The 17,791-nt window shown below is 43.9% G+C and overlaps 1 protein-coding gene across 1 annotated transcript in view; it reads left to right on the top strand.

The window, feature by feature from the left end:
- smarcal1 (SWI/SNF related, matrix associated, actin dependent regulator of chromatin, subfamily a-like 1) overlaps nucleotides 1–12,704 on the top strand; it is a 76,121-nt gene extending 63,417 nt beyond the window's left edge. Inside the window, exons 11-14 of the mRNA XM_048599380.1 lie at nucleotides 4,939–5,009; nucleotides 10,745–10,847; nucleotides 11,541–11,723; nucleotides 12,513–12,704. Coding sequence (XP_048455337.1) covers nucleotides 4,939–5,009; nucleotides 10,745–10,847; nucleotides 11,541–11,723; nucleotides 12,513–12,617 — 462 coding nt within the window. The 3' untranslated portion in view covers nucleotides 12,618–12,704. The remainder of the gene's footprint in view (nucleotides 1–4,938; nucleotides 5,010–10,744; nucleotides 10,848–11,540; nucleotides 11,724–12,512) is intronic.
- The last annotated feature ends 5,087 nt before the right edge of the window (nucleotides 12,705–17,791 follow it).

The raw sequence follows: 17,791 nt of genomic DNA, 5'->3' as shown, positions 1-17,791 counted from the left end.
TATGATCCGGTCTGTTAAGCTGGGTTGTGTCATTTCTGGTTCTGTTCTACATGGGTTTGTATATGGGGTCTAATTCCACATGTTTGATTGCATTACAGGTTGAAAACCAGGCCTCTAAGAATTCCCATGTGTGTCTGTGGTTGGCTTGAGCCGGGATGGTCTCATTGTCCCACTTAAATTGATGACCTTCATTGTCTGAGTGCACTGAAATGATGGAAAGTTCGTTGTGTCGATTTGCTGCTAGCTGGTGTTTGTGTATCCTGATGGCTCGTCTCCTTCCAGTCTGGCCAATATAATGTTTGTTGCAGTCATTGCAAGGTATTTTGTAAACTATGTTGGTCCTGGGTATGGGGTCTTTGGTCCTTCTGAGTGTTTGTCATAGTATGGCTGTGGGTTTGTGTGCTACCATGATTCCTGGTGATCGTAGGAGTCTCGTCAGTTCCGATATATTCTTGATATAGGATAGTGTGGCCAGTGTATTGGGGCATACTGTATCCTCTTGGCATTGTCTATCTAGTAAGCACCTGTGGATGAAGTTGTTGGGATATCCGTTGTTAGCAAAAACCTTGTGTTGTTGCCCCTCCTCCTTCTTGCATAGTTCTGGTGCTTTGCAATGAGTTGTGGCTCATTTGAGTAGTGTCCTAACACAGCTTTGTTTGTGGGCATTGAGGTGATTGCTGTGAAAATTGAAGATTTGGTCAGTGTGGGTTGCCTTCGTATATACTGTGGTTTGGAACTCCCCATTGGTCATTCGTTCTACCCTGACATCTAGAAACAGAAGTTGATTGTTGTCTTCCTCTTTTCTCATAAATTTGATCCTGGTGAAAATGTTGTTGATTAGATGGTGTTTCTCTCCTAACCTCAAGAACATTAAAATCAATGACAACCAGATTATGGTATCCTTTGACATCACAGCACTATTCATGTCTATTGACATCCCATTAGCCAAACAAACACTTGCCACGTTACTGGATGCAGCTGGAACGCTGACTCCAAACAGCTCCATCAGCAAGGGCAACATACTCTGACTACTGGACCTATGCTTCACCACACACTTCATCTTTAACAGCCAAATATACAAACAAATCAATGGCACACCTACAGGGTTGCCCGTCTCAGGACTCATTGCAAAGGCAGTCATGCAAAGACTGGAATGCTGTACCCTCCCCCTCATACGGCCAGAACTGTGGATCTGATATGTGGACAACACGTTTGTCATCATTAAGCCCACCAAGTTAGGAGAGACACACTATCTCATCAACAATGTTTCCACTGGGATTGGATTTACAAGAGAAGAGGAACACAGCAATCAACTTCTGTTTCTAGATGTCAGGGTAGAACGAATGATGAATGGGGAGTTCCAAACCACAGTATATTGGAAGGCAACCCACACTGACCAAATCCTCAATTTCCACAGCAATCACCCCAACGCCCACAAACAAAGCTGTATTCGACCACTATTCAAACGGGCCACAACTCACTGCAACATGCCAGAACTACGCAAGAAGGAGGAAGAGCACCTATACAAGGTGTTGCTAACAACGGATATCCCAACAACTTCATCCACAGGTGCCTACTAGATAGACAATGCCTAGAAGACACAGTACGCCCCAATATGCTGGCCATACTACCCTAAATCAAGAACATATTAGAACAGACAATGAGACTCCTACGATCACTAGGAATCATGGTGGCACACAAACCCACAGCCACACTACAACAAACACTCACAAGGACCCAAAGACCCCATACCCATGACATGCAGGACCAACACAGTTTACAAAATACCATGCAGTGACTGCAACCAACATTACGTCGGTCAGACCGGAAAGAAACTCGCCGTCAGGATACACGACCACCAGTTAGCAACAAAACAATATGACGAACATTCCCTCATCTCAGTGCACTCAGACAATGAAGGCCATCAATTTAAGTGGGACAACGTGACCATTCTAGCTCAAGCCAACCACAGACATGCATGGGAATCCCTAGAGGCCTGGTTTTCAACCCATAATGCAATCAACAAAAGTGCGGAATTAGACCCCATATACAAATCCATGCAGAACAGAACCAGAAATGACACAACCCAACTTAACAGACCGGATCATATAAATTCCAAGTGGAGTAGAACAACATTGCTTCGTTGGAGGCCGCACTGATGATGTTATCTAGCATGGTGACGAAACCTCTGTAGTATAACCAGCCAGCTTGGCGAGCAAGCCAACAACCTCACTCGTCCTACTTTCCACCACTTGGCTGATAGCCTTAAATGTTATGACATTGAAGTACTCATGCAAGTACTTTTTAAAGATTGTGAGATTTCTCACCTCAACTTCCCTTTGAAACAGTGCATTCCAGATTCCAACTGTCCTCTGGGTGAAAATTCTAAACCTCAAGTCCTCTCTAAACCTCCTGCAGTTCGTCTTAAAATTAGGCCCCTTGCTAATGACTATTCGCCAAAAGGAGCAGCTGCTTTCTCTTCATTCTGTGCATGCCCCTCATAATCTTATACACATCGATCAGGATTCCCTCAACCTTCTTTGCTGTAAAGAAAATAAAGTCAGAAGTCACACGACACCAGGTTATAGTCCAACAGGTTTATTTGAAATCACAAGCTTCTGGAACTCTGCACCTGACGAAGGAGGAGGGCTCTAAAAGCTTGTGATTTCAAACGAACCTGTTGGACTATAACCTGGTGGTGTGTGACTTCTGACTTTGTCCACCCCAGTCCAAAACTGGCACCTCCACATCATGGCTACTAAAGAAAACAACCTGAGCGTATCCAGCCTCTCTTCAGAGATAAACAGCTCCACCCCAGGCAACTGTTCAGAACAGGTTCACCAGGATGATCCTCAATATGGAAAATTGTCTTATGAGCAAACCCTTCGGGACTCACTGGAATTTAGAAGAATGAGAGATAATCTCATTGAAACATATAGGATTCTTAAAGGGTTTAATTGGGTAAGAAAGGATGTTTCCCCTCATGAGAGTGTTTAGGACCAGAAGGCATATAAAGCTGTGCCAATTTAAGACTGAGATGAGGAAGAGTTTCTTTTCAGAGGTTTAGTTTATTCGTTTACGGGATGAGGGCGTCACTGGCTAGCTTTTGTTCCCCAGATTTAACCCCATTGCCCAGAGGACAAATAAGAGACAACCACATTGCTGTGGTTCTGGAGTCACATGTAGGCCAGACCAGGTAAGGATGGCAGTATCCTTTCCTAAAGGACATTAGTGAACCAGATGGGTTTTTCTGACAATTGACAATGATTTCATGGTCATCGTTATACACTTAATTCCAGATTTTTAATGAATTCATATTAGAACATAGAACAGTACAGCACAGTACAGGCCCTTCGGCCCACGATGTTGTGCCGAACTTTTACCCTAATCCTAAGGTCTATCTAACCTCCATCCCTACCTTATACTATCATCCATATGCCTATCTAATAGCCACATAAATGCCCCTAATGAGGCCGACTCCACTACCCTCTCCGGCAATGCATTCCACGCCCCGACCACACTCTGAGTAAAGAACCTACCTCTGACGTCTCCACTATATCTATCTCCACTCACTTTAAAACTATGGTCCCTTGTAATAGCTACCTCCACCCTAGGAAAAAGTCTCTGGCTGTCCACTCTATCTATACCTCTGATCATTTTGTACACCTCTACCAAGTCACATATTCTACTATATGCTGTGGTGGGATTCGAACCCAGGTCTGCAGAACATTATCTGGGCCTCCGGATTAACAGTCCAGCAATAATACCACAGGCCGTCACCTCTCCTTAAGAGTCTTTGATTGTGACTTTTTGGAACTCCTTGCCACGGAGAGCTATGGAGGCAGAGTCCTTGTGTATCTTTAAGGCTGAGAAAGATAAATCCTTGAGCAGTAGAGCAATCAGGAGTTATGGCAAAAAAGCAGGAAAGTGGACATGAGGAATGTTGGATTAGCCATGGCCCTGTTGAATTGCAGAGCAGGCTCGAGGGACTGAACCGCCTATTCCTGTCCCTATTTCTTTTGGTCCTAATATCCTGGTGAATCTCCTCTGCAGCCTGTCCAGTGGAATTACATTCTTCCTATACTGTAGTGACCAGAACTGCACACCGTGCAATACTAAAAGTGGTCAGAAATCCTAATAAATCTGAGGATTGGGAAGTTCTTAGAAAATAGCAAAGGACTAAGAAACTGATCAGAAAAGGAAGAAGAGAATACGAATGCAATACAGCAAAAAAACATAAGAACAGCCTGTAAGATCTTCTGTGGATATAAAAAGAAAACCTTTAGCAAAGACTAATGTAGGTTCATTGAAAGGAGAGTCGGGAGAATTTATGTAAAAGAATGGAGAAACGGCAGAGAAGCTAATTGATTACTTTGTATCTCCCATAATTGGCGCTCCAAGTGACAAGGGAGAATGAGAAGTTTTACTGGGGAAATTAATGGGGCTGAAAGTCGACAAGTCCCCAATACCCCGGCAACGGTTCCTGCACGTTGGAGGCTTGCAAATGTCACCCTACTATTTAAGAAAAAAGCAAGGAAGATAACAGGGAAGCCATAATAAATGATGGAGCTTGCTGAAAGGGCCAAACGGCCTATTCCTGCTCCTATTTTCAATGTTTTTATGACTTGTGAAGGGGCATTTGTTATTAATGCACTGCACATGGTATACACTTCTGCCTTTTCTGCAAGAAACTAAGGCTAACACCCAGATCCTCGATCCTCCATCTTCACCCTGAGCTGGGGCCATCGTGGGTGGGCATTGGGAGCAAGTGTGGTCTTAAGTGCTATTAGGTATAAGAGTATCAGCCAGAGTTCCAGCTCAGTGAAGCTTACACATGGAAAACACCTCACATTTGTCAAAACTTGAAAGAATTTGTCATTTAAAAATCGTATTCAGATTATAATCTTTTCTCCAAATTGCTTTATCTCATTATAACAGAAACGAGAGAAAAAAGAGGCTTTGCTGCTCTTCTACAATCGTACAGCGGAGGCCAAAGTCAGATCAATTGTGTGAGTAACGTGGTGTTTGTCTCATTATCAGCCTACCGTCCCCAAAGGTCTGTCCATAATACAGCTTCCCAGGAGTCAATTCCATTGCTAATGGTCCTGTTATCTTTACACCGCCAGTGCCACTCTAGAGGGTTTAAACTAGTGTGGCAGGAGGCTAGGGAACCAGAGTTGTAGGACAGCATGCATAATAATTGAGGAGAAGGTCGCAGTCAGGTCAAGTCAAGTAAGTCTAATAAGAAGAATAGCAGGGCCAGGTTAATGAACATGGTGGGACTGGCAGTCTGAAGTTTATTTGTTTTAATGCAAAGAATATAACAGGTAAGGGAGATGTGCTTAGAGCCTGGATTAGTACATGGAACTACAATATTGTAGCCATTATAAAAACTTGATTGAGAGAAGGACTGGCAGTTGAATGTTCCGGAGGTTAGATGTTTCAGGCATGATAGAGAGGGATGTAAATGAGATGGGTGAATTGCATTACTAATTCAGAAGAAGTGTTGTGACAAAGAGAGGACACCTTGGAGGACTCATCCAGTGAGGCCATATGAGTAGAAGTTAGGAATAAGAAAGGTGCAGTCATTCTGAGGCTATACTGTAGGCCACCCAAGAGCCAGAGGAAGATAGAAAATGATCATGGAAAGATGGAAAGACAACAGGGATATTGTAATGGGTGACTTTAACTTACCCAATATTGACTGGGATTCCCTTTCTGCCAGGGGCTTAGATGTGGCAGAATTTGGTAGGTACATCCTGGAGTGTTAGAACATAGAACATTACAACGCAGTACAGGGCCTTCGCCCCTCGATGTTGCGCCGACCTGTGAAACCAATCTGAAGCCCATCTAACCTAAACTATTCCATTATCATCCATATATTTATCCAATGACCATTTAAATGCCCTTAAAGTTGGCGAGTCTACTACTTTTGCAGGCAGGGCATTCCACGTTTTAAGATACTTGTGGATAAAGATAAGATTAGGCCTTGGGTGAAAATGCTAAATTGGAGAGACCAATTACAGGATTAGGTAAGAATTGCAGAAATTAAATTGAGATGGCTGTTTGAAGGTAAATCCACATCCGAATGGATTGTAGCTGTTGAAGAAGGTAGCTCACCACACTTTTTCAAGGGCAACTGGGAACAAGCAATAAATGCAGGCCAGCCAGCGACGCCCACACCCCACAAATGAATAAAATGTCAGAATTTTTAAAGGCCAGTTTTTAAGAGTTCAAGGTGAACATGTTGCTGTGAGGATGAAAGATAAGGATTTTGAGATTCAGAAATCATAGAATCGCTACAGTGTGGATACAGGCCCTTCGGCCCAACGAGTCCACACCGAACCTTGGAGCATCCCACCCAGACCCATCCTGCATAACCCACCTAATCTAGACATTCCTGAACACTACAGGCAATTTAGCATGGCCAATCCACCCTAACCTGCACATCTTTGGACTGTGGAAGGAAACCAGAGCACCCGGAGGAAACCCACGCAGACACGGGAGAACGTGAAAACTCTACATAGACAGTCACCCGAGGGCGGAATTGAACACGGGTCCCTGGCGCTGTGAGGAAGCAGTGCTAACCACTGAGCCACCGTGCCACTCATTCCTGGATAACAAGAGATATTGAAAGTTTTTAGTCAAATAGCAAAAGGAAGCATATGTAAGGTTTGGGAAACTGAAATCAGACAAGGCCCTTGAAAAATATAAAGTAAGCAGAAAATCACTTAACCGCGAAATTAGGAGGGCTAAAAGAGGCCACTAAATGTCCTTAGCAAGTAGGATTAGGGAGAATTCCAAGGCATTTTATACATATATTAGGAGCAAGAGGGTAGTTAGGGTAAAGGTAGGTCCACTCAAGAACAAAGTAGGGAATTTATACATCGAGCCAGCAAAGGTAGGTGAGGTCCTTAATGAGTACTTTTTATCAGTTTTCACCAAGGAGAAGAACATGGGTGATGGTAAGATTAGGGAGTAGTATGTTGATGTTCTAGCAATGTTGATATTAAGAAAGAGGAGGTGTTGGTGACTTGAAAAACATTAAGGTAGATAGGTTGCCAAAGTCTGAAGGAATCTATCCCAGGATACTGAAGGAGGCAAGGGAGGAGAATGCTGGGACCTTGACAGAGATCTTTGTATCCTCTTTAGACACTTTGAAGTCCCAGAAGATTGGGGAATCATGAATGTTTTGCCTTTGTTTAAGAAGGGCAACAGGGACAATCCAGGAATTTATGAGCCGGTAAACCTAACATCAACAGTAGGGAAATTGTTGGAGTAGATTCTTAGGGACATGATTTACTTGCATTTGAAAAGAACGGACTTATTAGGGATAGTCAGCATGACTTTATGCAGAGGAGATCTCACGAATTTAGTTGAGTTTTTTGAGGAAGTGATGAAGTTAGGGGAGTGGATGTAGTCTACATGGATTTTACTAAAGCATTTAACAAGGTCCCTCATGTTAGGCTGATCCAGAAAATTAAGTCAAATGGGATCCTAGGTGAGTTGGATACAAAATTGGCATGTTCATTAAAAGGCAGAGGGTAGTTGTGGAGGGGTGTTTTTCTGATTGGGGGTCCGTAACCAGTGGTGTTCTGCAAGGATCAGTACTGGGATCTCTGTTGTTTGTAATAAAAATTATTTGGATGAAGCTATAAGCAGTCTGATAATTAAGTTTACAGACGACACAAGAACTGGTGGTGCTGTGGATAGTGAGGAAGGTTGTCAAAGGAGACAGCAGGACATTGATCAGTTGGAAGGTTGTGTAGGGAAATGGCAGATGGAGTTTAATCTGGACAGTGTGAAGTGATACATTTTGGGGGGTCAAATACAAGAAGGAAGTACACAGTAAAACATAGTAAGTACACAGCAGGGTCCTTAGGAGCATTGATATGCGGAGTGATTTTTGGACTGCAAGTCGGTAGGGGCGGTAGTGGAGAAGATACGATAGAGACTTTTAAAGGGCATCTTGACAAATACATGAATAGGATAGGAATAGAGGGATAAGGTCCCCGGAAGAGAAGGGGGTTTTAGTTGTGACAGGCAGCATGTCGGTGCAGGATTGGAGGGCCAAAGGGCCTGTTCCTGTGCTGTATTTTCTTTGTTCTTTGTTCTATAGCTCCCTGAAAAGGGCAAGACAAATGGATAAGGTGGTAAAGAAGGTGTATGGCATCGGTCAAGCCATTCAGTACAAAAGTTGGCAAATCATCTTGCAGCTGTGTAAAGTGTTAGTTGGACCTCATTTGGAGTATTGTGTGCAGTTCTGGTTGCTGCCCTATAGGAAGGATGTGACAGCTTTGGAGAGCATGCAAAAGAGGTTTACCAGGATGTTGCGTGTATTGGAGTGTATTAGTATGAGAGGTTGGACAAACTTGGATTGTTTTTGTGAGAGCGTAAGAAGAGGCTGAGGGGCAACCTGACAGAAGTGTATAAAATTATGAGATGCATGGATAGGGTGAATAGTTGGAGTCTTTTTCTCAGGATGGATGGGGGCATAGGTTTAAGGTGAGAGGGGAAAGTTTAAAGGAGATGTGTGAAGCAGGTTTTTTAACACAGAGGGTGGTACGTATCTGGAATGTGCTGTTAGGATAGGTGGTAGAAGCAGATACGATAGCAGTGTTTAAGAGGCATGTAGACAGACAGGTGAACAGACACAGGATAGAGGGATACGGACCATGAGCAAGTAGATGGGATTAGTTTAGAATGGCAACATGGTCGGTGCATATGTGGTGGGCCAAAAGGCCTGTTGTTGCGCTGTACTATGTTCTATGATTACCTGCTACACCTGTGTGTTCACTGTCTGTGTTTCATGTAGAAGTACATCCAAGTCCCTTTGTGATGCAACATTCTGCAGTTTTTCTCAATTTAAATCATACTTTGTTCTTTTTTCTCTCTTCCAAAATGAACAACTTTGCATTTTTGCACTGTATAATCCATTTCCAAACATTTTGCCCACTTATTTAATCTATTATTATCTCTTTCTAAACTGTTTGTATACCTCTTGCAGCTTGGCTTTCCACCTATTTTTGTGTCATCTGCAAATTTGGCTGCAGTACATTTGTCCCAAGTTGCAGTCTGAGCACTGATCCCTGTGGAACCCACTGATCACGAGTTGCCGACCTAACAAACAACCCCTTATCCCCATTCAGTCTTTTTTGCCCATTTGCCAATTTTCTATTGTTACCTGTTTTTGGATTCTGGAAGAATTACATTTCTGATTATAATCTTTCAATACTGATGAATATTTATTTTAAGAATCAATTCTGGATCACCGTATAATAGTGAGTACAATATCATAGAGGATGTGCTAAGTATAGGTATTTATAGCATACAATTCACCTGTAAATTTAGACACCGTCTTCAAATCTGCGTTAGGAAATAAAACTTGGATATTCAAACAAATATGTTAAGAAGATACTATCAGACCGATATAGTTTCCTCAGAGAATGAGGTATCTTTGTATCAAATTTTCTTAATGATAGACGACTTCTTTTGTCTGGACCTCAAGGATGGATAGGCTGGGACTTCACTGGAGCATCGGAGGTTGAGGAGTGACCTTATAGAGATTTATGAGTTCATGAGGGGCATGGATAAGGTGAATAGCAAAGGTCTTATAGAATAGGGGTGTTCAAAACCACAGGGCATATTTTTAAGGTGAGTGGGGAAAGATTTAAAAATGACCTGAGGGGCAACTTTTTCACACACTTGGTTGTTCATATATGGAATGAACTGCCAGAGGAAGTGGTGGATGCAGGTACAGTTGCGACATTTAAAAGCTATTTGGACAAGTACATGAATAGGAAAGGTTTAAAGGGACATGGGCTAAATGCAGGAAAGTGGGACTAGTTTAGTTTGGGAAACTTGGTCGGCTTGGACGAGTTGGACCGAAGGGTTTGTTTCCATGATGTATGACTGTGACTATATGTGTGTGCACTTTCTATTTCATTCTAGCTGTAAGAATTTCTCCGTGTCTGTGTAGCCCAACAAAGCAGCCTTTTATTGTTGGTAAATCTCATGAAAGACCGAATTCTTGATGGATCATAACCCCTTTGACAAACAGTCCAATTTATAGGTTGTTTATTCACTCAGAGTTGTGAACCTGTGGAATTCTCTACCACAGAAAGCTGTGGGGGCCAGTTCATTAGCTATATTCAAGAGAGAGCTGGACCTGGCCCTTGCGGCTAAAGGGATCAAGGAGTATGGGGAGGAAGTGAGAGTGGGATACTGAAACTGCATGATCAGCCATGATCATAGTAAATGGTGGTGGAGGATCAAAGGGCTGAATGGCCTACTGTACCGATTTTCCATGTTTCTACTTCCCTTTATCTGCAGTTCTGAAAGCTTGCTCCTGGCAAACTTTCAAATTCTCGTTCTCTTTGGTTCCAATTTAAATTTCACACTTTAATTGCTGGATTAATTTACTGTAGTGATCTCCTTAAAACTATAATCTCAGTCCCTGGGGGTCCATCCTGTAATCCTGTGTCCTCCCTGGGAGTCTGTTTCATATCTTTGTAATTGCCCTTCCCGGTCCACAACTTTTTCTCCATGGCATCTCCCTCCTCTTCCTATTCCCACCTTGTGGTCTCATCTCACAAGGACCGCAAGGGTCTGTCCTCTCAACCTGCTTCTCCTTCACTTCCTACCTCATTCCACAGTTCATCCATACGTCAGCACCTCTCTCCCCAGGGCATTTCCTGTAATCTTCTTTGCTGGTAAAGCTTTTTAATTTTCCTTTTTATTTCAGGGAATACGTGAAGGATCTGCTGGAGAGTGGCAGAGAAAAGTTCCTGGTGTTTGGGCATCACCGGCTGGTTCTAGATGCGTTATGTGAGACTCTAGAAGAGAAGGTAACGTTTTTGGGATTAGAGTTCCAATGGACTGAAGGATAGCTAATGTAACCCCACCCTTTTAAAAAGGAGGCAGAGAGAAAATGGGGAATTATAGGTTAGCCTGGCTTTGTTGGTGGGGAAAATGCTGGAGTCAATTGTTAAGGATGTAATAACTGAGCATTTGGAAAGCAGTGACAGAATCAGCCCTAGTCAGTACGGATGCACTAAAGGGAAATCATGCTTGATAAATCTTCTGGAATGTTTTGTGGATGTGACCAGTAGAGTGGACAAGGGTGAATCAGTAGCTGAGATAGTAGGAACTGCAGATGCTGGAGAATCTGAGATACCAAGGTGTAGAGCTGGATGAACACAGCAGGCCAAGCAGCATCAGAGGAGCAGGGTCTAGGCCCGAAACGTCAGCTTTCCTGCTCCTCCAATGCTGTTTGGCCTGCAGTGTTCATCCAGCTGTACACCTCGTTATTTCATACATCAGTGGTGGCTAGGTAAGAAGGCTGTTAAAAAGCACGTGAATCCTTGGCTTTATTATTAAAGGAATAGGACACAAGGTTAGTCCAAATCTTTCTAAGTCACTTAGCCTTAGATTTTGGTATTTCATCCGGCTTTGGAGTCCACACTGTAACGATAGTGTGTGGACTGCCCTCATGCTGTGAAGCCAAGTGTGAATAATGTAACGATTGATTTTGTTCACAGAAAGTTAAATTTATCCGTATTGATGGCTCCACTTCCTCCTCCGATCGCCAGTCCCTGTGTGACCAGTTCCAGTTCTCTGAGCAACGCTGTGTAGCTGTGCTGTCTATCACAGCTGCCAATATGGGCTTGACTTTATCCTCTGCTGATCTGGTCGTCATTGCTGAACTTTTCTGGAACCCTGGGGTAAGTGAGAATCCTGTTTTGCAATTTTTAAACATAGTTTAATGTGATTAGTTTCCTTTTACATTTGTATTCCATTAGTGTTTGCTTTTGGCTGCAGTGAAGGATAATAGTGTGAAAGAGTCTTTAATCATGTTAAACAATGAGGTACGCTAAAGTGGAAACAAATAGCAACGTTTAATATAAGATAACAAGGTGTAGAGCAGGATGAACACAGCAGGCCAAGCAACATCAGAGGAACAGGAAAGCTGATGTTTCGCGTCTGGACCCTTCTTCAGAAAATTTAATATCAGAGCCATTTCGCTTAAGATATGCTGCTCAAGTGGGCATGGTTTTCCACTGGGTGCTCCATTGTCCTCCCACAGTCCAAAGATGTGCAAGTTATGTGGATTGGCGTTGCTGAATTACCCGTAGTATTCAGGGATATGTAGATTAGGTGCATTAGCTATGGGAAATGCAGGATTAAAGGGATAGGGTAGAAGAATGGGTCTGGGTGGGATGCTGTTCAGTGGGTTGGTGTGCACCTGTTGGACCAAATGGCCTGTTTCCACGCTGTGGGGATTCCATTCTATTCTAAGTCTCTGGAGTGGAAGTTAAAGACACAAATTTTCAAAAGTGACTTTTGAAGGAAATGACACTGAGTATGACGAGAAACATTCTGTTGAATGGGTTGTATTCTGAACATTGTCTAGTTTCACTACCTGGGGTTGGGTATGTCCCAACTGCGTAGTTGTTTGATTTTAGATGTGGTGTTCAACTGATATGTTGCCCTCTCCTTTTCTGACTCTGCAGATCCTGTTTCAAGCTGAAGATCGAGTTCATCGCATAGGGCAGTTAAACTGTGTGGATATTCATTACTTGGTTGCTCGAGGCACTGCTGATGATTATCTCTGGTGAGGAAAGTGGACTGTGTACAGTTCATATGACACAGAGATAGAGATTTCCCAGCTGCATCAACACATTTAGTTGTGAAGCCAAGGTCTTTTTCCTAGGATAGGGGAGTTCAAAACTAGAGGACATAGTTTTAAGGCAAGAGGGTAAAGATTTTAAAAGAACTTGAGGGGTAATTTTTTCATGCAAAGGGTGGTGCGTGCATAGAATGAGCTGCCAGAAGAAGTGGTGGAGGTGGGTACAATTACAAAATTTGAAAGGTTAGAAGTGACACGATACCAGGTTATAGTCCAACAGGTTTATTTGAAATCACAAGCTTTTGGAGCACTGCTCCGTCATCAGGTGAAGTGAAGGGAAGCACACAGGGACAGAATTTATAGACAGAGGGATCAAAAGATAGTACAAGTGGTGTGAGTGGAGTGTCAACAGGATGAAAAAAAGTCTCTGCAGGTGATCAAAGGTATCAGAGTAAGTAAAGTGTCAACAGCTGAATAGCAAGTGAAGGGATGACCTATAATCCGATTAATTGAAGCAGACAGATAATTACAAAAATTTATAAATAAGGTGGTGCAGGTGACACACCAAATGGCTGGAATAACATAATAGGTGTAAGAGTCACATGCCGAGGGTCTAACCAAAGTAATAAGTAATCTAAAACTGCACAAACTAATTAAGGTAGAGAGATCATAACAAGTTATCAAGGTGATGGTGTCATTACTGCGGAAGTAGTAATGCAAAGATTAGAATGGACAGCGCTCCCCACTATACAACCCAAACTCTGGGTCCAATATGTAGATGACACCTTCGTGATTATTAAACACACAAATCTAGAAGAAACCCACTGACACGTAAACAACATCCTTACCGGGATAAAATTCACAAAAGAAGAAGAGAACAACAACCGACTACCCTTCCTAGACATAGTGGTAGAACGCAAAAACAACAAGGAACTCCAGACTAGCGTATATAGAAAGACCACACATACTGACCAGACACTCAATTATACTAGCAACCACCCCAACGCCCATAAACGGAGCTGCATCAGGACAATGTTTAAACGAGCCACAACACGTTGCAGCAACCCAGAACTATACAAAGCAGAACAGGAGCACCAATACACAGTCTTCAAAAGGAATGGATACTCGAAAAGCACAATCCGCCATTACCCCCGAGACAGACCACAACAGGAAGACACAACATGACCAGACTCACTAATCACCCTACTGTACATCAGGGATGTTTCAGAGATGACCACAAGACTACTCAGACCCCTAGGTATCAGAGTAGCCCACAAACTAACAACTACTCTCCAACAGCTACTGACGAATGTAAAGGATCCCATACCCAAAACCAGCAAAACTGGGGTAATATACAAAATATCACACAAGGACTGTGAGAAACAATACATAGGCCAAACTGGAAGGAAACTGACAATACGGAGACACAAACACCAACTAGCCACCAAGAGACACGACCAATTCTCACTTATCCTACTACACACTGACAATGAGGGACACGAATTAGACTGGGACAACGCATTGATAATTGCACAAGCCAAACAGAGACATGCCAGGGAATTCCTGGAGGCCTAGTATTCCAACCAGAACTCCAGCAACAAACACATTGAATTAGACCCTGTGTACAAACCACTGAGAAACAAACTGAGGCATATAAATAACAAGCGGTACAGAACACCAACGCTTTTTGGAAGGTCGAATTTGAATGCAGAATACACGGTTAACGGCAGGATTCGCGGCAATGTGGAGGAACAGAGGGATTTTGGGGTCCACGTCTATAGATCCCTCAAAGTTGCGACCCAAGTTTATAGGGTTGTAAAGAAGGCATATGGTGTATTGGCTTTCATTGGCAGGGGAATTGAGTTTAAGAGCTGTGAGATTATGCTGCAGCTCTATAAAACTCTGGTTAGACCACAGTTGGAATATTGTGTTCAGTTCTGGTCTCCTCATTACAGGAAAAATGTGGAGGCTTTAGAGAGGGTGCAGAGGAGATTTACCAGGATGCTGCCTGGACTGGAGGGCAGGTCTTATGAGGAAAGGTTGAGGGAGCTAGGGCTTTTTTCATTGGAGCAAAGAAGGATGAGAGGTGACTTGATAAAGGTTTACAGGATGATGAGAGGCATAGATAGAGTGGATAGTCAGAGACTTTTTACCAGGGTGGAAATGACTATTACAAGGGGGCATAATTTTAAGGTGATTGGAGGAAGGTATAGGGGAGATGTTAGAGGTAGGTTCTTCACCAGAGAGTGGTGGGCATGTGGAATGCGCTGCCGGCAGTGGTAGTGGAGTCAGATACTTTAGAGACTTTTAAGTGACTCTTGGATAGGCACATGGAGGATAGTAAAATGCAGGGTAAGATTGACCTTAGTGGGATAATAGGTCGGCACAGCATCGTGGGCCAAAGGGCCTGTACTGTGCTGTATTGTTCTACGTTCTATGTTCTTCACCAGAGGCACACTGACAATGTTACTTAGCAGGGTGATGAAATGTTTGCAACCAAACCCACCTGCTCAGCGAGCAAGTCTACAACCTCATGGTGAATGCTGTGTTTAGGCCATCAGGCCGTAGGCTCCCGAGGCAGAATATGAGGTGTTGTTCCTTCAGTTTGCACATGGCATCATTGTGGCACAGGAGGAGGCCCAGGATGGACATGTCACCCAGGGAGTGGGAGTGGGAGGGGGAGTTAAAATGGTTAGCAACGGGAAGTTGTTATTGATTATAGCATACGGAGGGCAAGTGCTCGGCAAATCCGTCACGAAGTCTACATTTGATCTCACCGATGTAGAGGAGGCCACATCGGGAGCAACGGATACAGTCGACCAGGTTAGAGGATGTGTAGGTAAACCCCTGTTGGATTTGGAACGTTTAACTTGGGCCTTGGATGGAGGTGGGAGGGGAGGTGTGGGGTATGTGCAGCACCTCCTGCAGTTGCAGGGAAAGGTGCCGGGTGTGGTGGGGTTGGTGGGGAGTGTGGAGTGGACGAGGGAGTCGCGGAGTGAGCAGACCCTATGAAAGGCAGATAGGGTTGGGGAGGGAAATATCTCTTTGGTGGTGAGGTCGGCTTGTAGATGGCGGAAGTGGTGGAAGATGATGTGCTGGATGTGGAGGTTCGCGGGGTGGTGTGAGGACCAGGGGAACTCTGTCTTTATTTTTGTTGGGGGGAGGGGGCTTGAGGGCAGAAGTGCAGGAAATGCAAGAGATGTGGTTGAAGGCATTTTCAATCAATGGAGGGGGGAAGATGGGAGGAGATGAGGCGGAGGAATTGAGAGTATGGGATTACGTTCTTGCAGGAGGGTCGGTGCGAGAAGTTGTAGTCAAGGAAGCTGTGGGTGTCAATGAGTTTGAAATAGATGTTGGTGCTGAGACGGTTACCGGACATGGAGACAGAGAGGTCCAGGAAGGGGAGGGAGGTATTGGAGATGGTCAAGGTGAATTTGAGGTTGGGATGAAAGGTGTTGGTAAAGTGGGTGAACTGTTCAAGCTCCTCATGGGAGTATCTGTCATGTGTGTGATGGGTGGTGTTCCAACTTGTGATGGTAGAGTCCAAGTCAATGATCTGGCATGTCTTGCAGAGGTTGTCATGGGAGAGTTGTGTGGTGTTGTGGTCAAAGAACAAAGAAAATTACAGCACAGGAACAGGCCCTTTGGCCCTCCAAGCCTGTGCCGATCCAGATCCTCTATCTAAACCTGTCGCCTATTTTCCAAGGATCTGTATCCCTCTGCTCCCTGCCTATTCATGTATCTGTCTAGATACATCTTAAATGATGCTATCGTGCCCGCCTCTATCCCCTCCACTGGCAACGCGTTCCAGGCACCCACCACCCACTACGTAAAGAACTTTCCACGCATATCTCCCTTAGTGATCATTGTGGTCCTGAAGGCTGGGTAGTTTGCTGTGAACATGATCTGTTTAAGGTTTGGCGATTGTTTGAAAGGCAAGACATGAAGGCATAGGGATGACCTTGGTGAGATGTTTGTCGTCATTGAAATCATGTTGAAGGCTGCGAAGAACATGGCGTAGTCTCTCCGCTCCAGGGAAGTAATGGATGATGAAGGGTACTCTATCAGTCGTGTCCTGTGACTGTCTTCTGAGGAGGTTGTTTCGGTTTTTGCTGTGGAGCTGGTGATCAATGAGTTGAGCATCGTATCCCGTTCTCATGGTGCGGAATCACTGAAATGACTACATGACGATATCAACAAGTTTCATCCCACCATCAAACTTACCATGCACTACTCTTCAGAATCAGTCTTATTCTTGAGGACACGCATCTCCATCAAGGACGGACACCTGATTACCTCACTCTACAGCAAACCCACAGATAACTTCACAATGCTGCACTTCAACTTCACAATGCTGCACTTCTCTAGTTCAACCTTAAATATGTTAAAGAAGCCATCCCCTACAGACAAGCCCTGTATATATACAGGATCTGCTCAGACAAGGAGAAACGCGACGTTAAAATGCTGAAAGATGCCCTCATAAGAATGGGATATGATGCTCAACTCATTGATTGCCAGTTCCAACGTGCCACAGCAAAAAACCACAATGACCTCCTCAGAAGACAGACTCAGGACACGACTGATAGACAGTACCCTTCGTAGTCCTGTACTTCTCCTGTAATCTTCAATAAATGATCCAGTTCCTTCTTGAATACCTCGATTACACCTGCCTCCATCATACTGTCAGGAAGTGAACTGGCTGGGTAGCTCTTTCAGGAGCCAGTACAGACACAGTGGGTCGAATGGCTGCCTCCTGTACTATAAAATTCTATGATTCCAAGTGCTTTCCATATGCTAACCACTCACTTACGAAAAATGTTTTTCCTGATGTTGCCATTGCTTCTTTGGCCATTTAACTTAAATCTGTGCCCTCTGGTTCTTAAGCTTTCCATCAGTGGAAATCGTTTCTCCTTATCCACTCTGTCCAGATCCAGATTTTTGACATCTCAATCACCTGTCAGCCTTCTCTGCCCAGAATGGGACACAATTTTCTCTTGGTCCAGAGATAGTAGGAACTGCAGATGCTGGAAAATCTGAGATAACAAGGTGTAGAGCTGGATGAACACAGCAGGCCGAGCAGGAAGGCTGACATTTCGGGCCTAGACCCTTCTTCAGAAAGGCCCGAAACATCAGCCTTCCTGCTCCTCTGATACTGCTTGGCCT

This window comes from Rhincodon typus, chromosome 7 (assembly GCF_021869965.1).
Source record: "Rhincodon typus isolate 14 chromosome 7, sRhiTyp1.1, whole genome shotgun sequence".
NCBI classification, from domain to species: domain Eukaryota; kingdom Metazoa; phylum Chordata; class Chondrichthyes; order Orectolobiformes; family Rhincodontidae; genus Rhincodon; species Rhincodon typus.
Note: the sequence above shows the minus strand (reverse complement) of the source record. Positions and strands in the feature narration are given on the sequence as shown.